A 26,032-nucleotide genomic window follows, 5' to 3' on the forward strand; every position below is an offset into this window, starting at 1 on the left:
GACTCATCAGAATCTCCTGAAGTTTAGGAGAAGTACACTTTTATGAATCCGCATTGAGAATATAAAAAATGCACACACAACAGTGTCAGGTGCATTGGAAAATGAACCAAACTCTTTGGTTTAGACCTGAGGTGCATGGTGATGGTGACTTTTAATAACGGAAGTGAGAGAATTACAACAAACTTGATAGTTGATGTGCTTGTTTGGACCAGTTTGGACCCAGTTCATGGTCAGTCCTGACAAAGCAAAAAATGTGTTACGCAAGAGAGAAATCCAACCATTTAACTTTCCACATAACTTTATTGTACCATTTTATACCAATAGCAGGTAAATAAAACACAAAAGGATGGGAGCAGTCAGGAGAAGAAAGAACAACAAAAGTACAGTAAAGTTTACAAAAGACTTAGAAAAGGAGTTTCTGGCTCATCTGCTAACAAAGCTGGGAACAAGTTTTTCTTGTGTTTTGGTGTAAAAAAGATGTACCAGGTAATAATATGCACCGAAATGATTATCGCCAATACACAAACTGTCCCATAATATGTTTATTTCTATTATAACCATGTATAGCATTTCTGTTTTAAAGTGATCAACTTATTCTGAGAAACAAAACACTTGGCAGAAATTATTAAATTTGTTCATAGAAATGGCAGAAATAGGCATGAGTGTTAAATTAACATCTTTAAACGTATAACATAAAATTCTCCATTTAGGACAAAAATATACTCAGACTTCACATCTATTCTAGGAAAATAGTGCACAGCAATGGATTAGATAGTGTAGTAAAGGATAATACCAAAGATACACCTATTTTATTATACAAAATATCCATATATTAAAATATAACGCAACCATCTGCAGAGACAAACCTCAGCTGCATCTCGTACACATCTGAAAGCACTCTGATTAGGATTTCTGACAGTCCAGCTATCGTCAAACGCAAATCTTCAATTTGAATACCCGTCCCTGTCAGTGTGAACAGATCTCTATACAATACAATTAAAAAAAGAACTTGAGAGTTGCACCGTATTGCTCTGATCAGTCTTTGACTCTCAGGTATATAGTCATCAAATAGTTCTCTTTTCTGAGGTCAAGGTAAAGGTGGCGACTCAGGATTCAGCAGGCGTTGAACCAGATTTGCATCTACAGCTTCCTAGAGCGGCTGATGGGGTTTTTTTTTTTTTTTTTTTTTGTTTGGCACTTGCAGCAGTTAAATCCCTTGAACCCGTCACCTCCTACCCAGTGAATGACTGGTCCCAATTAGCCTTAAATGATTGTACAAACACAATTACAGGCAAATTCCAGCTAGAACGGCTGCAATATGACCCGGCTTACAGCAGTTGGAATCGCTAATGGAATAATTCTGAAACGCACCTTTAAAAAGTCCTAACTCCTCAAACAGACGTTCTCACTTAACCCTTGCATAAGATTCCTGGAAATGTATTTGACATCATAACATTGTGTTTAAGATTGACTGATGAAAAGGTTATGGTTTAAACTGCATTCGCTGCACTGCAAATAATGTGATTTTTTTTTTTTTTTTAATTACTGATTTGTCACAAAATAACTGCAAAGCCAACAAGTAAACCAGATACAGTCTTCAAAAAGAGACCTTTGAATGCTTTCACACTTGCCAACTGTCCACATTCATAATGTGCAGTTGACCTAGTAGTTCTGAACCAAAACTCACCTCTCATTCCCGAGACGTTAGTATTAAATACTAATGCTGCCTTACAAAAAAGTCAAAACTATGTCAAGGCAGTCAAACAAAAGAAAAATACAGTACAAAAAACTACATCACTGATTGCAAAAAAACACCAGCAGGAGTCAAGAGAAATGTCTTGAATGTGTCATTGTGTCAGATAAGTCAGTAGAACCTCACTAACATTACTCCATCGCTGTGTGCAAACTGAATATCAGCCAAAAAACTGACTACAGCTGATGTTCAGTCAGTGGCGGAATAGCTTGGTCAAACCGCTCCATCACTGTGTGTGTGTGTGTGTGTGTGTGTGTGTGTGTGTGTGTGTGCTTTGTGCCGTGTGCTCGTGCAGTGATCAGATCTGATGGTGACTTGGCAGTCGGTGCCCTGGTAATAAGTGGAGCGGGGGTCACATGCAGTTGGCCACGTTGCTGGAGCCCTGGCCTACGTCTCTGATTTGGCTGACGTGAGACGAACAGACAGCGACTCCGGCTCCGGCACGGCAGTGAGACACCGAACCCACCAGCTCCCATCTGAAGAGCAAACATGATCACAACAAAATAAGAAGAAGAAGACATGAAGTCCTAAATAATGCCACAGTGTTGTTGTTTTATATGGCAGTTTTGCAAAAATGAAAACAGTTTCAAATAGAGCAGGGTTATCAGGTTGAGCCCTGTTTCAGTATCATGAAAGTGTATTCAAACAAATTCAGATTGTATCTTAAAAAGACTACACAGCCTTTAACCTGAAATATCTGATGTGTGCCTTTAACTGTGTTCAAATGTGCAGTGTGCATTTATTTCTAAATGAGGATTGAATTGCCAGCAGGTGACTGTTTATTCAAGTTCTTATTTTCTTATATTTCATTCACTGGTCTCCCTCAACTACTGCTATATCTAACAAAAAAACGAATGCAAGGTGTCTTCATTTATTGGACACACTGACCTGATGCATGAAACCATTTATAGTTTATCCTGATGGGTAATTAGCGATATTTAAACCTCCCAAATGCCACATCAATGCCGCATAAACACATCACATCGTCTTCATTCATCTCCTCCTCACCTGTTCATCCGAGGCTCAAAGGCCTCCACTGTGTTCAGGTAGATGTTCCCGTTGTGACCCCCGACTGCGAACACTCTTCCCATTACAGTGGCCACCCCGACCCCCCCACGCGGTGTGGTCAGCTCGGACACATACTCCCAGCGGTGCATTCGTGGGTCAAAGCGCTCTACAGAGCTCAGGGGTGAATTGTCATCAAAGCCGCCTTTAGGGGAGAAAATGAGAGGGAGGATTATTCAAAATTGCAAGAAATTTATCTCAAGTGGTTATGTGCAAAATGCTCGAGGGTGATACGGGAGACTGGCATGTGTGATTTTCCTTTGAATTAAATAATAAGGACACGTGTATCCGTGCAAACAATACGCTCAGGTGTTAACAACAGCTAACAGATTATGTTGTTGATAATGGAGCAGGCACAGGAGAAGATGATTTCCTGGATCCAAACCAAGACACAGCTACTGACCAGGCAAAATGCCACGCTTTAATGAACCTTGAATGACTCTTTAAAATTCAAGTTGTACAATAAAAGTCTCTCACACTCACACTGTTAATCAGTTACCAGATAGCTTTAACTTACTTTAACTTTTGTCTTTCCAGATTCAAAATGAGCACTTCCAGTCACTGCATTACAAGCAAATGTGGACAAAATACATCTTGTACACATCAGTTTATGGTATCAACAGCATCTGGCAACCCAAGTGATCAGATCTGAAGGGACGAATGTTCATTTATTCCTCTCACCCACTACATAGAGGCAGCCATTGAGTTTGCTGACTCCATTTCCAGCCCGTCGCTGGCCCATCTCGCTGACCTCCGTCCACTTGTTGAGGTGTGGGTTAAACCGCTCCACGCTGGACAGGGACGCCACGCCGTCGTTGCCTCCCACTGCGTACACGAAACTCTGGCAAGGAGAGGGTATAAAAAGCAGTGAAGTCCAGAATACATATCATATATATCGGTCACAATTGAAGGACCTTTTGTTTGAAGTCTTACCCCCAAAGCCACGGACCCAACTCCTCCTCTGGGAGTGTTCATCGGAGCCACGGCGCTCCAGCAGTCACTTTCGATGTCGTAGCGCTCGACATCGTTGAAGCAGGAGTTATCATCCAGACCTCCGATAGCGTAGATAGGACCACCGAGAGCTGCCAGGGCTATACCCCTCCTGGGAATCACAAATAACCTTCCTTAAAGCACTATTTCTGCTATTTACCCAAGTTAAAGTACAGTAAATACATATTGTAAAAAAAAAGATACAGTCCCATTCACATTCAGCATATTGTAGTGTCTTTGTACCTTTTAGTGTTCATGGAGGCTTTCATCATCCACTTGTTGGTGAGGGGGTCAAACATCTCCATGTTGCCCAAGTGTTCGTTACCATCATGGCCGCCAACAGCATAAACCTTGCCTAAGGAAACCAACATCAGGTATGAATGTGAGTCTTTATGATCATGTGACCTGACCAGGAGATATTCTCCAAAATAAGAGAACTATATTTGTAGAAAACGTATATAATATAAACTGAGATGCCAGTTAATGAAAACACTAGAAACACTTGTATAATAAGCGGCAGCATCACAAACTGCAGCCTCCGAACTTATCATAAAGTTGGATCAACACCTCTCTAAAACAGTTTAAAAAGACTGAAGACTATAACCTTCATGAAGGTAGTAGTTATTGACGGTTATATTAGACTGAATAAGTTTCAGCTAGGTGGACAAATAAATTGGCAACTGAGTACATAGGTCATAATGTTTCCCTGTACTCTATTCCACTTCTTTTCCTTTTATGTAGCTCAGTTATATATACCAGCCACCCCTCTTACCTCCTACAGATATGACCCCGACATGACGCCGTCTGCTGTTCATTTCAGGACCAAAGAACCAACTGTTCTTAGTGATGGAGTAACACTCGATGCTGCGAAACGGGTCACCAGAACCCCCCCGGCCACCCACACAGAACAAAACCCCTGAGGGAATGGTCGGAAAAGAACAAAACGTTGGCTCAGTGAGAGAACACACATCACACAGAACCTCGTAATAAACGCGTTTTAAAAAGATGGAGAAATATACAAAGCAAATATGATAACCGTCCTATAGATGAGAAGTTAATATTTTATAAATCTGATTATGTTATAAGCCTGTAGCTGTTACAAGACATTAACAATAAGAAAGGCATTTGGTTTCATGCGTGTATCTGTGTTTTTCTTGGTTGCTATAAAAAAGGTGCTGAAAGTCACTACAAATGCCATAAAATCAGTAGTTACATGTTCAAAGCAATACACCACCATATAAGTACTACCTGCAGTGTGTTTCCGGGGTATGGTACGAACTGAATACTCAAAGTCCAGCACCACCTTGTTGCTGAGGTGCAGGTGGTAGTTCCTGGCTTCATCCATCAGGTCGCGACAACTCAGGTTTCCTTTAATCATCTCGTCCGCCGCCACTGTTCCAGTCAGGAACTCTACAGGGAGGAGTGGGAGGCGCACCTGAAGGAGAGACCGGCGAGCACATTGTATTGTGGTTGTTAAAGTGATTACATAAAGCTTTGAACACATACGTAACACGAATTCCACACACACTGATGAAACTAAACCTTCAGCAAACCAGTAAAGTAGGTCAGAAAGTCTAGAGGTACTTCCAAACAAAACACTTTTGAATTCAGGAAGATGCAACATTACTTTAAGCTCAACCAAACCCCACACTGCGATACCTTTAAGCTATGAACTCTCTAACCTGAGACATGATCTGGTCCAGCCAGGCCTCGTGGTGCTGTGGGTTTGACTTCAGCCATTTCACTGCCGCATTGTACACCTGCGTCTCTGAATGGATGTTGAGCTCGCTGGACGACAACAACGTGCGCAAGTGCTGGGGCGACACGCAGGTAAAGTCCTCGCACTCCACCACCTCGGTGAAGTGTTCGCAGGCGTAGCGGTCAGCCATGTCCATCAGGTCCACACGATTGTGGCTCTCGGCGAAGGTGCGTACTGCCAGGCAGTTGGTGGGGTGAAAGTGGGCCTTCATGTACTCACAACAGGCCCTCGCTACCAACTCCACCTAAGAGATTTAAAGCAGTAATAAAGTTAATATTAACTAATTTTACAGATGATCTATTACATAGTAGAATTATGTTCTTTGCACAAATTGCAATAACATTTTCGAATTACTAAAAAAGGATTTCAGCATTATAATGCTTAACTTTTCTTCAAAAATGCAGAACCCCTTAGTTCATGTAAAATAATAAACATTTCTTTACCTGAAGGATGCAGGCAGCATAAAGCAGAGGCTGGACATTGTCCACGGTTAATGTGAGCTTGGAGGAGTAGGCAAAATGCACCAGGTCCTGGATGGCATCACCATCAAAGTCCTTGATCTCTATCAGTTCCTGCTTAGCCTCGGACATCTCTGAGAGGAACATGGCCCTGAGGAAGAAATAGCAACATAGACAACAACAAAGTGAAATACTTTGTTAGGTGTGACCAAAGTGTGTAAACATATAAAAGAACATGCAGCAGCAACTGTCAGGTACAATTGAGGGCCATTTGCAAACCTCTGATAAAAGTCTGTGGCTCGATTAGCATATGTATTTTAAGAAATGAGGACATGTGTTGCACTTCACCTGATGACAATCCATTAGGGCTGTCACAAACATTACATTTTAGTTGAGAATAATTTAAAGGATATTGTCTTTGTTTTTATTATTTTATACTACTATTATTAGTCTTCTTTTTTGGGAAACTAACAAACTGACAAAGTGGCTTGGACTGATCCACACAACACTATTACAGCCAGTGAGCAACAGGGGCGTTCATGCTCATGTACAGGACAGCGGAGAGGCCATGGACATATAAACAGGAAGGCAGAGGGAGCAAGAGGAATAGCAAATCTGGAGGGGAGGTATTTGTTTGGGTGATGAGTTCAGATATCAGTAATCTTTCTCCAGAATCGCTGACTTGAATCATTGTGCAGATTGCACGTCACCCAGTTAAAAAAATAAAACATAAAGATTGAACATACCTGAAGTAAGGGATAACACAAGCCAGCACTAGCTTGTGGCATGGTATCAACCTACTGCCAACCTACAGAAAGAAACAAAATACATGTTTAAAAAACAGGAAACAAGGCACACCTGTGTACAGCATTAATAATAAAAACGTATTAATATCCACAGTATGACTGTTCAGACAAATTACTGTGATTAGAGCAGCTATTTAGGGATAAAAAAGTTAAACAAAAAAACAAACTCAACTAAAATTTTGAATGATTAGGCTCACATCTATAAAAAATGTATTTGTGAAATCACAACCTTTAACTTGATGTTAATAAAAACATAAACAACGATCAGCTGAAATATAAGTAGAAGACAAACAAATCTCGCTCTTTACTTCAGTCCGGATGGAGTGAACTACCTTCAGCGTGACGTCACAGAGCTCTCCTACTTCATAGAAATGTCTGAGGGAGTTATGGAAGTCCTTCCAAGCCTCATGAGCCTCAAAGATAAAGGACCCGTCGGGCTCACAATCCGCTTTCGATGTCTTGTTAACGGGCCGCTTGTCCTTGGGCTTCAGCTGCTTGGCATGCTCTTGCACCACATCCCCCGGTGCCATAGCTGGCTACAGGTAAGAACACCTAGAAGAGAGATCGAGTTTGACAGAATGAATCACTTAACCAGAAGTCATTAATCAGTAGAATTGAGAGGACAGAATCAGCAACAACTGTATTAGCAAATTCATCATTTCAGTCTTTTTATATATGTAAATGACAGCATTCCCTTGTTCTAGCACCTCAGCTGTAAAGATTTTGCTTATTTTCTCAATTTTGTATCGTTGTTAATTTGATATTGATGGGTTTTGGACTGTTGGGACACAGAAACAAGACATTTGAAGACGTCTTAAATTTTGGGAACTTGTGATTGGAATAATCACAGTCTAAAAAAACCCTCAGGAATTAAAAAAAGACTTATTCATAATAATCAAATGCAATTGTATATATTGACCGTGACTAAAAAAACTAAATAAAAGTATCGCCCATTCCTAGCATGAAGCGGGCCATATTGTTCCACTGTCATTGACTGCATCGTCTAAGAATAACTTGCAATTTGAAATGAAACCCCAGCTCAGCGCAAATAACATTCGACAGGCTTCAATGGAGAAAACCAAAGCGATGCAATGCTTGCCAGCTGAGCAAGTGTAGTCTGTAGTCCTCCCCCCTTTCAGTGTCACTTCCCCTTTACTCACTTAGCAGACACTGGAGCCAAATGTGAGGAAACCGGACGTGCACATTCCTCCAAGCTAACATGACACACCATGCAGAGAATACTGTGCAATCAAACCCATAACAATTCCTACCTATTGCTGAATCAGATGAAAAATCTCCACAGTTGATATGTCACAGAAAAACTGAGAGCAGACAGCCAGAGACTAAAGCTCCACCCATACCTTACAGATGATGCCCTGTCTCTCCTTTAAGCTATGTCTCTGAAACTGAATAGACTCAGTGTATCGCCCCCTCATCACTAGTCCTCTCAGCTATAAGAGTAGAAACATCAAGCGCCATCATATGCACTGGAGATCAAAGGCTCTCTCTCTCTCTCTCTCTCTACCTCTGTTCTACTAGACTTGTGGGTACGCTTCATCTTTTAAACCACATGCAGGGACTTTAAGTGAATGTTTCAAAGCCAGATTCAGGAACACTTTCATGGCCTTAAGATGATAACATCGTCTGTTCTATTATTTATGAGGAGTGAGATAGTCAATAATTTAACGACCGATGTATTCCCCCACTGAGCTCCAGTGAGTACAAACTGAAAAACAGGATGAGCCAACCTCTTTTTTTAATGCATCTGTCATCTTCGTACAAAGCAACCAATATACCACACTTTGTAGAAATGCACAGATAAGATGAGTGTCTAGGGCCACACAGCAATTACACTTAATGCTGTGTTTCCATGGTTTGGCCTTTGATCAGAGTATTGTGGCAGTAATAACACCACTAACGTGCTTGCTTCCTGCACACTGAATTACTCTATTTTCCCTCCCCACCTTTTAAGAGACTGAGGGTGAGGTAGCTTGTGAAAAACAGGGATGAATGTCAAGGACTACTGGCTGTGCAGTCAGCTGGCAAATAAAACATTAATCATTTAATTCACCTTTTGTGTTAATGACACATGCACTGATCTTTGCATTTCAAAGACCACATGCACATGTGAGTGCTATATAGTGCTTGCAGTGTGAAAAGTAGTGGTTTAGTCTTGCACATGCTTAAAATGTACAATAAGGTGGCACATAATGCAACATGTTATAACAGCTTCTCCAGGACCATATACCATTAAGATCATAGGTGATGCCACTATTGAGGATAAGATATCAGCTATAACCCTTTACACCAAGCTAGATGTTCAATGTAAACAATGGCTAGCATCTTCTACTAACACCATTAAAAGTATTTACACGTGTTAATGTATTTTGTGTACAATCCTATTAAATATTTGTATTTATCACAGCCAGGTAAGTACATGACATCTGGCTCTAAAGTTGGGATGGAAATCTGAAACATCAAAACACACGTGAAAGGTTTGAGGTTAAGTTAACAGTTAACTACTAGCTTGTTTGCTAACAGCGGCTAGCAGGCAGAGTAGCATCCATGCTAGGAGCTAACGTTAGCATCCGGGGAAATAAAAGGATTCATCCGGGAGTTTCCCGAGAATACTAAGTGTCGAATGAAACAAATGATATTAAATAATAGCTGCGTTATGTAAAATATATTTAATTTTGATACCTCATGTCGCTGGAAGACTTAAGACGCCGGTTTCATTGAGCGGAATGTTTGGCATTGGCACGTTTGTTGTGACTCCAGGTGCCTCATGGGTATTGTAGTTTTTTTAGGCTGTACCTGAGCAGCAGCTGAAAGAACAGGATTAAATGCTCATTAGAAGCTCTGAATGCCGGTTAAAAAAGGCCTGTTTTAAGATGGTCCCTGTATTTGATTGTGTCTAACACACTTTCCAATCAAGATTTTTCAATATATATATATATATATATATATATATATATATATATATATACATATATATATATATATATATATATATACATATATATATATATATATACATATATATACATATATATATATATATATATATACATATATATATACATATATACACATATACACAATATATATACACATATATATACATATATATACATATATATATATGTATATATATAAATATACATGGTCATATATATATATATATACATATATATATATATATATATATATATATATATATATATATATATATATATATATATACACTTCCTGTAAGTCGCTTTGGATAAAATGCGTCTGCTAAATACTGTAATGTAATGTAATGTAATATATATATATATATATATATATATATATATATATATACATAAAATAAGTATTGAACACGTCACCCTTTTTCTCAGTAAATATATTTCTAAAGGTGCTATTGACATGATACTTTTTCCCTGTCATTCCATTTTATTACACATAACTTAATTTCTAAACTTATTTGTTTGGCTTTCTTTGTATGTATGGATTACTTGGATTGTTACTGACATCTGGTGAAAATTGCATGTCAATAGCACCTTTAGAAATATATTTACTGAGAAAAATGGTGACTTGTTCAATACTTATTTTACCCGCTGTATGTATGTATATATATATATATATATATATGGAGGTTATGTGGTAAAAGCATAGTTGCTATATGTTTTTTCTTTCCAAATCAAAAGCAGAGCTATTGATAAACAATGTCAAAGTTGATATACACATAAATAGTGTCACCTTCTTTAGTTATGATTGGATGCTCTTATTTTGTCTTCCTGCAAAAGAGTTCCACTAAATGACACGGACATGCACTACACTACAGAGTAAGGTGCAAAGTAGAGAAATGTTAGAATGTAATTACAGTTGTTATAAAACTCTACTGGCCAATCTAATCTTGGCTAAAAATTACACATTAACAACACCTTCACATCCTGATTTGAATTTTTATTTACTGTAAATCAGTGCAGCGTCTGCATATTTCAGCTGTTAAAACAGGTCATAAATCTGGGCAGATGTTATACTTAAAAATAAAAAAACATTATAGCCTTAAAATACTATTTGTGGGGTCCACGCCCATTGACTTAAAATAGATATACCTGAACATTTTTGATCACAATTTTCTTAAAACTGTCATCACAGCAGTGTGAAAACAGTTAGTGTAAATCTTAACAAAAGGTTTGTTTTGTATAATAATACATTTTTTTTTTTTTTTTTTTTTGGAATGGGATCTAATCACTACAAAGAATTGGCACAAAAAATGCGTAGTTTAAGGGTAAAGATTTACAGTTTCTCACTACCAAGTTAAGATAACTCAGGGTGTTAGCAGTGTTCCCAGACAAATTTTACTTTAAATTACTGAAATACATAATATTCTTGTCATTCATACTGTGATCAATTGGAGGCCTAATGGGAGTAAGAGCGGCAAAACATTACAATGAGACCTACACCCATACAGAAACCTTCACACGATTATCAAAATGTTTTTTATTTCAAAGCAGTGTAAATGTTTGCAGTTCATCCGCTGAAAATAACATTAATAAACTTATCATGTTTTGCATGCTACTTGAAAGATGTACAGAATTATTTGCCTTTTTCTGTGGTGGCCATCAAATGGCCACCACGAAGCAATACAACATTATCTCCGTGTGTCCTACTTGTACTGCTTCTTCCTTTTCAGGAGTGCATCCCGTAGAGCAATCTGGATAAGGAAATCAAAAAAAAAAAATCCAGTTAAAATGCTACTTATATTAAATACAATCAAATATAGTAGCTATTTCTGACAGATGTGACTTACCTGTTTGTCTCTGAAGGAGCGTTTGCCTTTTGTTCGGACATTCTGACTGTGTCTCATCATCATGAAGTTCTTCGTCTTCCTCTTCTCCTTGTTGCTGGTGCTGGCGTGTGGGTTCAGCTTGGTATGCTTCTTGACAAAGTCCTTCCGGTCGGGTCGGCCCGCCTGGAAAAATCAAACGATTAGAGTTGATATGTTTGGTTGATTAATAAATTGCTTGATCGACAGAGAATTAAATCAAAAAAACTTTTAAATAATCAAAAACGCAAAGAAACTTTCTCTTTCCAGCTTTTCAAATGTGAATATTAGCTGGTTTTCTTAGTTTTCAATTATAGCAAAAATTATTTTTTGTTTTTCTTCTCACATTTTTCAACATTTTATAGACCAAAAATTAATCGAGAATATAATCAGCAAGTTAATATTTACAAAAGCGCACATATAGACAATAAATACTGCAGGCTGGACAGAAGAACGTGTAAAAGAAAAAAAAAATGGATTCCTTACACTAGATAATGCTCCCATTACCTTATATTTAATTACCACCAGTGACATTTGATTGTCAAGCTCTTCTTTAGACGCATTATCTAGTGTGCAGATTCTATTTTTTCAGAGTCCTCAGTGTTTCAGCTGGTAAAGCAATCACTAGTAACTCCCTATAGGAATAGTTCAAATCAGCCTACAGTTAGCATTAAGGGTTACCATTGCTGTTGCCAGGCGCGTTTCCTTGTCCTCCTTTGGTTTCTTATGCAGTTTCTCAATATGCTTTAAGGTCAGGATCTCCCCTCTGAAGAAGTTGGAAAAAAACAAGCAAAAAAACTCAGTATGATCTCCCCCCGGAAAATATCTATTTCATCTTTGTAAAGCCATAAGCTCTTTGTTCAAATAGCTTTCTAACCTGTTGTTGTCCTCATCGTCGATGTCCACAGCTTTCCTCTTCTGGCCCGGTGCAGCGTTGACCTCCTTGGCCAGCTGGACCAGGCGGATCTTCTTGAAATCATCTTGAGTGAGGAGCCTGCTGCCGCTGACCGCCGCTGCTTTGGCTTTTCTTTCCTCGACCGGCATATTCTTAAGCTCCTCCGACTTACACACAGACACACAAACATATTCACAATAAAACCAAAATGCCACACAAAATTAAACCATCAGCATTTGAAAAGCTATCCTTGTTTTTTTTATTCTCACCATTTCTGTGCCTTCATCAGCCGAGTGGTGGACGTCCACCCACTCCCCATCTTCATCACCATCACTGATACTGGCGCTCTCCCAGCCATCACCTGTACAATATAATAATATGCAAAATATTGATAATCTCTACACACACATGGACACACTGGATTCTGATCAGTTCAGCCACTGTAATCAAATATTATACATTCAATTATAAAAAAGCTGCTCACCGTCGTCTTCACCTCCCTCTTTGATCCCCTCCTCCACCTCCAGGACTTCGGCTCCAGGGATGTAATCTTTAGCCTCCAGCTCTCCGTAGTCCATGATCTTGGTCTCTTTTGACGCTTCTGTGGGTCTCCCCTGGACAACAAATGGCACAATTACTTACATTTTAATAGACACATGCATGAAGAGCTTTGTCAGTATCACCATACTCACTTTTCTTAAATGTCAAGACATCGTTTCAGTATTTTAAAACAGTTTTTTTCAGTGAAAGTATTAGCTCACCCTGTCCCTCTTGTGCAGCATCTGTGGATTAAGACTCCTGAACAGCTGGATCAGTCCTTTGGCAGACATCATCACATCTGAACGCAAATACAGAAAAAAATCATGTTGTTTTGTGAGTGAATTTACATGCACATATATGCAAAACTCCTGTGTGCATATAGATTTGTTATTGCGAGTACAGTGGCTAGAAATACACACTCACTCTTGTCTTTGTAGATCTTGTACTGAGCCAGGTCCTGCAGCAGGTCTTCATTGAGGGCTAGCGGACAGCGGGCCGTCACTTCTTTGATGGCATTGATACTAAAAATGTAGAAATGAATACGCGTTAAAATAATACGTTGCATGGTAGCTCAAAAATCTAAACTGTATGGAATTTGTGTTTCTGATTTGAAAATGTTTTCGTTTACATTTTAATCCATGCAAACTTTGATAACTTAAAAACAGAAAGTATAAAAGGCTGCTACTCACCCCACAGTCATCACCTCCCCAGAGTTTCTGTCTGTCACAAAGTTGTTGGCGATGGTCATGATTACAGGTTCGATGACCTGCACAAGTGGGAATGTGTGAGAAGGTTTATACAGGAATGCTTATGTTAAATCCACACTTGTAGACAGAATAGATGGATCTTAATGTACCTCTGGTGGGACGAGTTGATGGGAAGCCTGGGCAGCACACAGGAGAATCTTTGTCACCTCTAGAAGGGCAACAGTTTGTTTAAAACGTCTCATCAACAGAGGTCAAAACACATTTAATTTACTTAATTGGGAGTTATTTTTACCTCTTTGATGGGGCTGCAGAAACCTCTGAACAAAGGGATAGAAATTGAAGAGGAAGAGCTGGAAAAGAAAAGAGTATAACGCATTTTAGTATTATTCCCATAATCCTGGAACAGTCAGAACTGCTTGATGTAGTTATTACTACCCTCGAACACTCCTACAGTACGTCACCTGCCATCACGATAAACAAGGTGTGCACAAACCAGCTGATGAGAGCCACGTCACTCACCTCATGGATTCCAACCAGTCTGGATATGAACTCCATCATCATCATCTTCACCTCGAAGCGCTCTTTAGAGCCTTCCAACTGCTTCAAGAGTTTCTCAGAGAAATCTGTGTCAGAAAAGAGATATTTGATATAAGTTGTTGCACAAATGACCCTGATAAATTATTTGTGCTGCAGATGTTTATGGAGAAGACATGTGAGTGTACCTTGAGGATCATGAATGAGGTGAATAGCAGAGAAGTTGAACACTTCTACCTTCCTCTTTTTCTTGTGTTTCTGTCAAAACAATGAACTTTGTTAATTTTGACACAAACGAGACAATACGGATCACGACGTAGTAGTTACAAGAGTGGTACCTTGAGGACTTTCATCGCCTTTTCCATTTTCTTCTTGTTTTTGGAGGTTTTCTTGCCCGTGGAGTATCGCACCTTCAGGTCTCGGACTGTTGGTCCCTCTGCCTGCAGGACAGGATGGATTCTTAAACACACTTTTTATATCTTACATATGCATTAAACAAAAATGACCTTCTGGACTTAGAAAAGAATCACAACTACTTTTCATATTTTTATTTGGTACTTGCCTCTGAGTCTGAGTCACTGTCATTTTTCTCATCTTCATCTTTGCCCAGAAAGAATTTAAGACCGGCAACAACGATCTAAACATGAAGAGAGACAGATAAGAACGTAAACAGCTGCCACTTATGCAATATAATAAGCAAAGCATTGCTTTCAATGTGAGAAAAACATACCTTTGTAACCTTGGAGAAGCACGCTGTTGTTATGACATTAACTGTTTTGGCATCATTCCTGTGACACAAACAGAAAGACAATCAGACTAAAGAAGTAAAGATTGATAAGAATGTCTCGTAAATTAAATCCAGCGTACAAACAAAACCCACCATATGTTCCTTTTGTAAAGCTCCACCATTACATCTAAAGAGATCTTTGCTGCTAAGGGATTACTGTCCCTCAGCATTGTGTACATGAAGTTCTGTAACGTCTGAAACACACAACATTTCACACAGTCAGTGAGTGGTGACTGTTTTAAGCTGCTGTAGTCACACAAGTCAAACATGAGTGTGTGTACTTACTGTGTTCACTTTGTTATTTTTGTGCTTGGCATTGATGTTTTTGATATCCGATACAATGTGTGTGTACAGTGTCTGTGGGGGGAGAGAGAGAAGCAAATGTTTACTTCTGAAAGAGGGAAACAACGAAAGAGCAAAAGTCAACAATTAAACATATGAACACAGAAGAAAAAAGCCAGTTTGTCTGTCAGAGTTATAGATTCATTGTTATACAAGGAAATCAGACATGAGTAAAATTAGCTTGGTACGATAAGTTGTCCACAAATGTACCCCTCTACTCAAAACTGCTACTTCTAATTATAAATTGTAAGTGCAGACTTTATTACCTTTCTGAGAAGTTTGTCGTGACATCGCAGCAGCTCAAAGAAGAGCTCCAGGAGGCCAGTTGGGTCGATCAGATTTTTATTTCTCAAAAGAATCAGCGCTTTGCATAAAGTCTGACAAAGACAGGAAACAAACAAAAACATTTTAAAACACTAACAGACATGTCCTTTGCAAAAAAAATAATCAACAAACCAATTTGTAGCAAGTATTGGCAATTACTTATAATAATACAGATAGTAACATTTAGCCTCACCATTCTTAGGTCTGGCTCTATCATTGTGTGGTGACTCATTAATAACCCAGACAGCTCTTGTGGAAAGGTGGACAGGTGCTGCAGGTAGCAGTGGGCCACCTGAAGAACAAGAAGAACTTTAATTAAGATAAGATAAAATAAGATAATCCTTTATTAGTCCCGCAGCGGGGAAAGTTACAGGATTACAGCAGCATAGAGGATAGTGCAAACAAGAGACATAGTAAAAAAACAAGATCAAAATAAGTATTATAAATAAGCAAATGAGCAATAAAAAAAACAGTAAAGAATCCACAGTAACTATTATATATACTATATGTAAATATTATATAAACAGACAGAAACTATTATAACTATTGTATTGCACAGTGCATTAGTGTCATGTGGTCTACAAATGTAATTACACAACATAGAGAAAGTACTGCACATTATAGCAATCCTGGCATGCAACAAAGTACATTAATACTTCCACTCCAGTACATCTCACAGGCAAATATTATACTTTTTTTTATTCCACTATATTGATCTGGCAGCTCACAAGTGGATAGGAGCTTAAACACGGTACCTGAGCGAGAAACAGGACCAGATCAGCCAGCTCCTTGTTGGGCTTGTCGGGCTGCAGTTTGAAGATCTGCACATTGGACTGGTAGTGTCGGTACTGCTGGAGAAACTGTTGAAAGACATCAGCTGTTAGTGATGTTTAACTACAGGAAGTCGTTAGCACGTTTGGGCTAACAACACTTACCTCCTCCACGTATGACTGCGGGTCTCTTTTGATGAGATTCTGCAGTTGTGGCAGATTGTTGGGCAGCTTGTTGTTGTGTCGGCCGGACATGTTTCCAGATGGTCTCTGCCGGTCAGTAGAGAGAAAAGTACGACCAAAAAGCAGCTTTTTTCTTTTTACAAGACAAGCGTGGTAAATGTGTAGGCTGCCATTTAATTTGCAGTGGGGTACGTCACTTCCGGAAACAACATCGTCACATCCGCTTTTATTTTTGTTGTTGATTTTTATTTTTCCGCTGCTGTTTTTAAGCGTTTAAATTATTAAAAATTCATAAAGTTACACGTGAAAAATGAATTAATTCAAAGCTTCATCTTAATGTTTGTCAAAAAAAAAAAAATCTGTTTTTTAAAGGCACCTGTGTATTAATATTCAACCACTGGAGAATAACTCGTCTGTGAGTTGTGTTTCCAAAATTAATTGAGATGATCAAATTCACTAAATAATGCCTCCATTAATTCCAGCAATACATTTAGGATCACTGAATTGTTTGCATAAACCTAAATAAATGCCACCTTCAGGCCAAACTTAACTCTTTTTTTTCTCATTGTGGTATCCAGGAATAGCAATGTTTTCCTCCATTTTTAATCCTTCCAATATTTTTGGGGGTGTAATAATTGTCCTCACACCATTACCACCCAGAGACTTTCAGTTTTATATGTGTAGAGAATGCGTATTTTTAGCTTGTCTTTCAAACCCAAAGTAATGCTTAAATACGTTAAATGAAATACTCTTCAAGAAGTACTACCCTGAGCCTTCCACTTAGCACTTATTGTATTCCTATTAGTTTGTTGCATTTATTGTATTCCTATTAGTTTGTTGCATTTATCGTATTCATATTAGTTTGCCTCTGCACTGTACTTTTGCTCTGGTTTATGCTTTAAGATGCTTGTTTAAGAAAGGAGATGCACTTATGACTTCTGGTGACTGGTAGTTCTCTTGAATACCTATGTTGAATACACTTACTGTAAGTCGCTTTGGATAAAAGTGTCTGCTAAATGACTGTAATGTAATGTAATGTAATGTAATACTTTCATCACCACCACAGATTCACATATGACCATGTAAGCAGAATAAGCATTTTTAAATACATCAAAAGCCAAATAGGTTATAAATATCTTGTCTCTTTTCCTTTATAGTAGTGTGTAGATCTATGTGTTTTGACAGACTTCTCTTTCTTCTTCTAACTTCCCTGACCTTTGATTTTTTTTCAGATCTCTTAGATATGAGACAATACTTTAAACTGTATATAGACTGACTCAAACAAAAGATATGTTGTGGGTTCGACAAAGTTCTCCAAGTGACTAAGTGTGCCTGCTTACTGAATGAAGCAAAGCTGCAAAAGGACTATTTAAGCCAATATACATTGCATGACACCTGCAACTGATTCACTATTTAAAAAGCTTCACATTAACTAAACATTAGTGTGGTTTAAAAAAAAGTGTTTTATTGAATTCAACACTAAAACAGTGAAGTTTAAAGATCACCGTGATCACTGGACGACTGTGACGCTGATGTCGTGTGGTTCGGCTCACATCCACTTCCAGGAGCAGCAGGATTTCCAAAGACACACGAGGAGAAGTGCCCTAGAACAAGAAATAAAATATGTTTTGCTCTCATGTAATATGATCTTGTTATTTTAGTGCAGAAAAAAACACTGCCTTCATCTTTTACACTGACTATTGGATTACTAAAATAGATTAAAAAAGGTAAGGTAAAAGGAATATTGTTAAATCTTTATGTCTCCATTGCTTAAGATACTTACTTAGTCAGCTGAAACCACTCTTGCAGCTTGTCCTGTTGTCAGCCCTCCCTCTGACCTCTTCGGGTGTAAGCATTTCTTCTTTGTCGTCAAGGTAACCCTGGAGGTCCTGCAGGAGCACGGAGTGTGGGTCTGCCTCCTTTGTTGCTTTCTTGTGTGGACGTCGGAGCAGTGCACGTAATCCTGTGGACTGAGAAAGGAGAACCAATATCCGCAAATCTTGAAATGTTGTCATTAATGATAATATCTGTATAAGTCATAAGTTCATATTCACTCTTTAGTTTACTTGAATAAGCGATAATTTATAGCCAAACAGAAGTAGTATATGTAGCAAAGTAAAAAGTCATAAGCTTGTGCTTAGCATTTTCATACACATTGAACAGCTGCGGCTGAAAGTAAAGTATGAGCAAGAATGTTTAGTAAAACTATATTTGAATAATTGAATAAGTGTGGATGAGCTACTATACGAATAAACCGATGCATAACATAATAACACACATTTCTGACTTTGTCCTATATTAAAAAATATTCTAAGTCACTTTTTTTACATGTTAGAAACTCTTACTTAACTTTTTTTTCCCGTCCACAATGAACAACAGCATCTCAGTTGGTGGAGTAGTTATAAAAGTATGAGAAAGAATTGTTAGTAAAACAATATTTGAATTGTTAAACAAGTATTGAAGTGCATACTAGATTTACAGTACAAACTTCTTTCTTTGCCTTTGCATTAAAGACTATTCTAAGTCACTTTGTTTGCATGTCAAAAAGTCTTATTTACCTTTATTGTCCATAATGAACAACAGTAGCTCAAGCGGTGGAGTAGGATAAATGTATGAGACAGAATGGTTAGTAAAACAATATTTGAATTATTGAATAAGTATGGCAGTGCATACTATAGGGATAACCAGATTTACAATTGTCGTGGACCAAGCAGCCACGGCCACCACAACAATCAATAACACACATTTCTTTCTTTGTCTTTACATTAAAGACTATTCTAAGTCACTTTGGTTTCTTGTCGGAAGCTCTTACTTACCTTTTTTGTCCATGATGAACAACAGCAGCTCAGGTGGTGGAGTAAGAGAGGGAACAAAAAAATGTATGTAAGTAAGAAAGACAAATTATCTTTTAAATAATAAATAAGTGATATCTTATGAACAAATAAATATAGCATACAATTTATAGGTAGGTTACATAATATGACTCTCTGTTTTCATTTGATGGACTATTATAGGTCCCTTTCTCTAAAAATCAGAAGCTCGTACTTACTTTTTTCGTCCACAATAAACAACAGCAGCTCAGGTGGTGGAGTAAGATGAGAGTTAAGTAGGACAAACATGGTTAGTATGACAAATAATCCTTCAGTTATTTTTATATAGTTACTATACCTTTTTTGGCAAAGTTAAGGACAATTTTAAATCTCTGGTGAAGACGTTCAGGAGTTCATCCTAATCAGACTTTGGGGATCTTCTTTGGACACGTGCTTCTATGAGGTTTGCTCATATTGGATGTTGAAGGGCTTGATTTGATGTTCTTCTTTTGTTCTTCATTCGCAGTTGGCAAGCAAAGGTGGTACATGCTTCTTCTTGTATCAGTTTTCAGTGATATCTTAAGTGTTGACCTAGACAGGATTGCAAACACTGGGGGGGGAATGACATGTGGGATTCAAGCCAAACCCCCACTGTGCAGACTGCAGACCAACTACTAGGATCCACTGGCTTCTGTGACAAGGAATATTGTGTTCGTTTGAACACTGACCAAGGTTTTTCAGCCCGCCAGACGCAAAGGCTACATGCACGGGTGGTCAACAGCCCTGCCAGACGCAAGGGCTACCTGGGGCTTCACCGGCCTTGCCAGACGCAAAGGTCGGCCCTCAGGATGAAAGAAAGGTTGATCCATCCACCGTGCAAAAATGAGAAAATACTAAAGTGCAAGACGCTACCTGGGGTGTCACAAGCCCTGCCAGACGCAAAGGCTACCTGGGACTTTCCTTGCCCAGCAAGACGCAAAGGCAAGCCCACAGGGTTTGTATAGCTACAATTCTATAGTCCCAGTGCAAGACACTACTTGGGTGTCACAAGCCCTGCCAGACGCAAAGGCTACCACAAGGATCACTGGTCTTGCTGTGATGAAGGGCAGACGTTGGTGCAGTGATTGCTCCAAACAGCCCATCCATCGTAGAGTCAATCCGAGTCGCTCTCTTCGTACCACCTCGACCTCTTCGCAGAAGCCTCCTCCTCCTCGCTTTCTTCTCTGCTTCTCTTTCTGGAGGACCCGAGTCTGGAAGTTGAGGGAGAACCAGGAACCACGGCATCATCTTCTTCAGAGATTGGCCCGATGTCCTCAACATCAACATCCAGGGTCTCAACGTCGATGTACTCCTCCTCCTCCTCCTCCTCCTCCTCGTCAGGGTGCCCGTACCTGTACCTTGCAACCATTTCCTCAACAGCAGCTTGAAGAGGGTCAGCGTCAAAGTCAGCAGGAGCAGCGTCAAAGTCAGCAGGAGCAGCGTGAGGAGCAGCGTGAGGAGCAGCGTGAGGAGCAGCAGGAGCAGCGCGAGGGTCAGCGTGAGGGAAAGCAGGAGCAGCGCGAGGGTCAGCGTGAGGGAAAGCAGGAGCAGCGGAGGGTCAGCGTGAGGGAAAGCAGGAAGCGAGGATCAGCGTGAGGGAAAGCAGGAGCAGCGTGAGGGAGGGAAAGCAGGAGCAGGAGGAGGGAAAGCGTGAGGGGAAGCATGAGGATCTGCGAAAGGGGCGTAAGGAACAGCGTAGGGAACAGCATAGGGAACAGCGTAGGGAACAGCGTAGGGAACAGCATAGGGAACAGCATAGGGAACAGCGTAGGGAACAGCGTAGGGAACAGCGAAAGGAACAGCATAGGGAACAGGGTAGTAAACAGGTAAAGGAGCAGAACCTTGTTGTTGCCCCTCCATCCCATAGTGTGGTGGTGATGGGGAGGTCTGCTCACCTTCTGCATTACCTTCATGAGGCTGAGCCTCCTGAAGCCTGTCCTCACCGTCCAGCTCAGCGACGCCAACCTCCTCCCCCTCATCCTCGTAGTCAGGCAGGATCGGGTCACTGGGAGGCCTCGCGGCATCAGGCAAGAAGGAGACACCTGAAGAAGAAAAAAATGCATCAAAAAACTGCCACCTCTAAAAGTAATATCAAATATTGTGCCGTTATGCTATTGTGATTTGAAGCATGATGGCCAGATCAGAGTGATCACATATGTTGACTGGACACAGGTAGCCTAAACAAAAGCTGTACTCTCATGTGATTATCCTGATATATCTGAACATTTTGCTTTGTCATTCTTTGTGGCATATTTTACTGCCAAATGATAAACAAAAGTTTAAATCACTGACTGGAAATAGTAATTATGGACTGTCGATTTTTCAATCTCGTTCAAAGAGCAACTATGTCATGACACTGTGGGCACTGTGTGTTTTTAAGGGGATCTCACTTCCTCCAATCTCCCCTATAGTTTGAAATAAGTTTTGAAAAACACTGTGCCTTCAAAATAGGATGCGCACAGACCAGCGTGCCGAATTACGCACGCTTAAACGTGGGTATATATCTTCATTAATTCACGGCACACTAATTGCTTATATTTAGTTACTCTCCTCCCAAAGTTACGAGTTGCAATTCATGCCGCGTAAAGGAGACGGTGGCATGTCGGACGCAGGACATTTCGTGCATGACGAACCACTCTCATCTCTTCCCTTCATAAGAAAATACTGCATGAAGTTGCAAAGTATATTACAATGTTATGACAGCAACAACACGTCCAGTAGAAGCTCTGAGTGGTGACTGAGCAGCTCTGGTTTTAGGTCCACTGAATGTCAGACGCTTTGGTTCACATCACCTCCTTGATTCAGGCTCATAACAATATTGATTCATTTGTGCATGCTGATGAATATCTGGAGATTATTTTTAATTCATGTAAAAGAAGTGAATTTAAAAAGGACCAATCTCCATATACATTTTAATAAGCAGCAACCTGTGCGTAAATAGCGCCCTTCTTCTAAACCTGCACCCGGTGACGTGGTGACGTTTGCGCCTAAAGGTTCCATTATCTCCAGGGTGACAGATAATTGCTTTTTTTTCTTGCAACATTCGAAATATGTCTCGGGCGCCATCTTTTTTCTGAAATTTTGACCACTAATTTGGAAAATTTGATGCCCTCAAACAAAAACAACAGTGTTTTCAAAATGCTACACAGTTGTTGACACATTCCACACATGTCCCGCCACAAAACAATCCAGTCTTACCATATAATTATTGTTTTACACCAAGAAAACGTCAAATGTCAGCAAAAGCTGATTTTTCCTAATATGCCAACCAACATTATATAAATTATTTCTCCTTATATTCAACAATTTAGCATATTTAAATGTAATTTTGTACAGATTTCCCCTTCAAAGTTTTTTTAGGAGCATTAATAAATACATTTGGCATGAAATTAATTTATTTCTTACCAGCAAAGTTGCTGATCCACAGTCTGAATCTGGTCAGCAGGTGCTCCACCACAGGGGGTCCAGCAGAAGACATGTTTTCAGCAGGTAGATTTTGCTGTAGTTTAGTTCTTCAAGTCAGTTCTCCAACAGTTTGTTCTCTAGAAGTTGTTTTTGAAGCAATCAAGTATCCAAAATTTCAACTTTTCAGGTGCCACAGGTGAACTTGTCAAGTCAAAGTGCAAATGATAGTTTGGAAAGGCTTGCAGCTCTTTATATCACCCTCAACGTTCTGTTTCCATGGCTATTAATGACGCACATGAATGCGTGTGCGTGAGTGAGATTATATACAGTAAATTTGTGATATATGTAAATTGTTTAGATAAAATAAGATAAGATAAGATAAGATAATCCTTTATTAGTCCCGCAGCGGGGAAATTTGCAGGCTTACAGCAGGGTAGAGTAAAGTGCACACAAGAGACATAGTAAAGAAAGACAAGATAAAAAAAAAAAAAAAAAAAAAAAACAACAAACAAGTATTATAAATAAGCAATAAAAAAAAACCCAGTAGAAATATTATATTTACAGACAGAAAAACAACAACTATTTTAACTATTTTAATTATTATTGCACAGTGTAATGTGTAATGTATTGCACAGGTTTTTATTGTCATGTTTTTATTGTCATGTGTCATGTTTGGACTTTTGTGTGTGTAAAAGGTGTTTCTATAATAATAAAGTTGATAACAAACTAGTGGATGGAGAGCTGCAGCAGCAGCAGCAGCAGCAGCAGCAGAAAGCCCCGTAGTAGGGGATATATATTTTAAATTAAAAAACTACTTAAATTGTTTTGCACAGGTCTAAAGTCAGCGATACTTCTGATCTTTTTGAGGGATTATTTAAAGCCCTTGAGAGTTTTTTTTTTTTTTTTACTTCTGGTGTATACTTCCTTGGCTTGTAGATGAATATACTGGAGGACATTTTAAGCTAAAAGAAATATATGACAATAAATGTGTGCCATGGCCTACATTAAAATAATCAGAATGACATCTCTTAAATCTTTGGGATGTGTAAATAAACTATTTCAATATCACGTTAAAACATGCCTGCAGAGTTGTTTCGTTTCTGTTTTAAGAATGAAGAGAAAGACAACATTTTTGATACAGTATATTTTACTGCAAATGAGTAAGAAAAGTAAGAAAAGTACAAAACAGTCACATGTCATATTCAAAAAAGCTGGTGATTTTACAAGTAGCTAGGGGTAATTATTGATCTACATCTTCCAATGTAATGTTTCAAACAAAACAAGTTGTAAAGGTTTAAACAAATGTAAATAAATATAATAAAAACTATGAAATATAAATATAAAACATGGAAAGATGTTCAAACAAAATCCACAAATCCCTACATGTTTTGTTCCCATACATTTTTATATGTTTGTTTCTTTTGTCCTGCTTGACAACCATGTAAATTAAGTACACTTATGTTGATCACAGCCTTATTCAATGTGAGTCACGGATGACATCTTACCTTAAATTGACAAGAGCAGAACAGATTCTTAGAATCTTGTTCATTTTAGGAGCCATGTTATTCGAAACAGTTTGTGATAATATTTTGTAAACCTTCAAACATCTGATTGCTCTCTCAACGTTTCCAGTGTGATCGACGGCATTATCAATTTAACCTGCCTCTCATGCAACAACAAATCTTTTATGGACGATCCTTGATCTGCCATGATCTCATCTCCAGGTTTTAACTTGTCCAATAATCCTGAGTCCATGGTTATGAATGTGTCACTGCATCACACTCCATATGCTGCAGAGATGAACATGATGAGATGCAATAATCATGATCATGTTGTGCAGGGTCCAGCCAACGTGCATGAACTGAGCGGCACTGTGGGTCACAGGGATTTGTAGAACTTGAGAAGTCCACCGAGCAGTCTGACAAACACAGGAATGGTAAATGGTAAATGGACTGTACTTGTATAGCGCTTTTCTAGTCTTCCGACCACTCAAAGCGCTTTTACATTACTAATCATTCACCCATTCACACCCATTCATACACTGATGACAGGGGCTACCATGCAAGGTGCCACCTGACCATCAGGACCCTAACTAACATTCATACACATACATACACCGCAGGGAGCAATTTGGGGTTAAGTGTCTTGCCCAAGGACACATCGACATGGACTGCCGGAGCCAGGGATCGAACCACCGATCCTCTGATTGGGGGACGACCCTGCTCTCCACTGAGCCACAGCCACAGGAAAGTATGGTAGGAGTTAGAGTACACACTGTAGACAGATACTGAACATCTGAATAACTTCCATGTATATAAATTGGGGTTGACAGAACCGTGTCCCAGTGTAAACACACTTTAATATGTTGTTTCACAAAGGAAGGACTATTTAAAGAATATTTGGGGAATACCCGCAGTGTATAATGAAAGGGAGGGTACTTTAAAAAGGGGGTTCAAATGAACAACTAATTGATAAAAGATAAGGTGCATGGTTGAACTCCATTGCAATCACTGCAAAAACACACTGTTATTGTGCCCCTTGTATAATCATTTGAGACTTACACTGATTGTTAGACTAACCTAGACCCATGATTACATTCAGTTTTTAAAATGGCAGTGCAAAATATAATATGCAATAGGTAGGGATGGGATATCGCTAGGATTTTATAGATACCAATGTCGATACTGATACTTATCGATACTCTTGAGTTAGAATCAGAAACTGTTTATAGTACGTTACACACTTAAGGAATGGGGCAGGATGAATGGTGCATACAATACAACACATTGCAACAGTATAAGACTTCATTTAAACATAGGAAATATGACACTACTGTAGATACAACTCTTCAGCATTTCATGCAAAAAAATAAATAAAATAAAGACGTAAAAAGTTTCAACAATAATCTTGTTTTTATTTATTATTTTGCATTGGCCTTCATTAATGAGGGAGTTACACTTACTACTGCTGTTACCTGTTAAGTTACACACACCTCTCTTTTTACATAATTACATATAGATGCATTTGCATTGAAAGGAACACACATGTT

At 39.0% G+C, this 26,032-nt stretch overlaps 2 protein-coding genes across 3 annotated transcripts; both read right to left on the reverse strand.

Annotated features, from left to right (window-relative positions):
• Positions 1-292: 292 nt before the first annotated feature.
• Positions 293-9,632, reverse strand: klhl8 (kelch-like family member 8). Of its 2 annotated transcripts, none has more exons than XM_054612445.1 (12): positions 9,532-9,632; positions 7,164-7,383; positions 6,772-6,833; positions 6,011-6,176; positions 5,491-5,811; positions 5,057-5,243; positions 4,581-4,724; positions 4,052-4,163; positions 3,752-3,920; positions 3,500-3,659; positions 2,762-2,963; positions 293-2,229 (listed from the first exon to the last, which is right to left on the reverse strand). In XM_054612445.1, the coding sequence occupies exons 2-12, from the start codon at positions 7,359-7,361 to the stop codon at positions 2,106-2,108; spliced, it is 1,845 nt and encodes a 614-aa protein (XP_054468420.1). In that variant the 5' UTR covers positions 7,362-7,383; positions 9,532-9,632; the 3' UTR covers positions 293-2,105. The 2 variants fall into 2 exon arrangements, with proteins under 2 accessions (XP_054468420.1, XP_054468419.1); XM_054612444.1 differs by having other exon boundaries at positions 7,140-7,383.
• A 1,675-nt stretch (positions 9,633-11,307) lies between these two features.
• sdad1 (SDA1 domain containing 1) lies at positions 11,308-16,946 on the reverse strand. The gene is made up of 22 exons (XM_054612246.1): positions 16,712-16,946; positions 16,532-16,636; positions 15,970-16,068; positions 15,719-15,829; positions 15,396-15,467; positions 15,204-15,304; positions 15,054-15,111; positions 14,882-14,960; positions 14,662-14,759; positions 14,512-14,581; positions 14,309-14,412; positions 14,082-14,139; positions 13,939-13,997; positions 13,772-13,848; positions 13,506-13,603; positions 13,304-13,380; positions 13,027-13,156; positions 12,812-12,903; positions 12,525-12,709; positions 12,329-12,413; positions 11,633-11,794; positions 11,308-11,536 (listed from the first exon to the last, which is right to left on the reverse strand). Exons 1-22 carry the CDS (start codon positions 16,799-16,801, stop codon positions 11,489-11,491), a joined length of 2,058 nt encoding a protein of 685 aa, XP_054468221.1. The 5' UTR covers positions 16,802-16,946; the 3' UTR covers positions 11,308-11,488.
• Between the last annotated feature and the right edge of the window lie 9,086 nt (positions 16,947-26,032).

The sequence above is a fragment of the Anoplopoma fimbria genome, chromosome 14 (genome assembly GCF_027596085.1).
Source record: "Anoplopoma fimbria isolate UVic2021 breed Golden Eagle Sablefish chromosome 14, Afim_UVic_2022, whole genome shotgun sequence".
Taxonomy (NCBI): Eukaryota; Metazoa; Chordata; class Actinopteri; order Perciformes; family Anoplopomatidae; genus Anoplopoma; species Anoplopoma fimbria.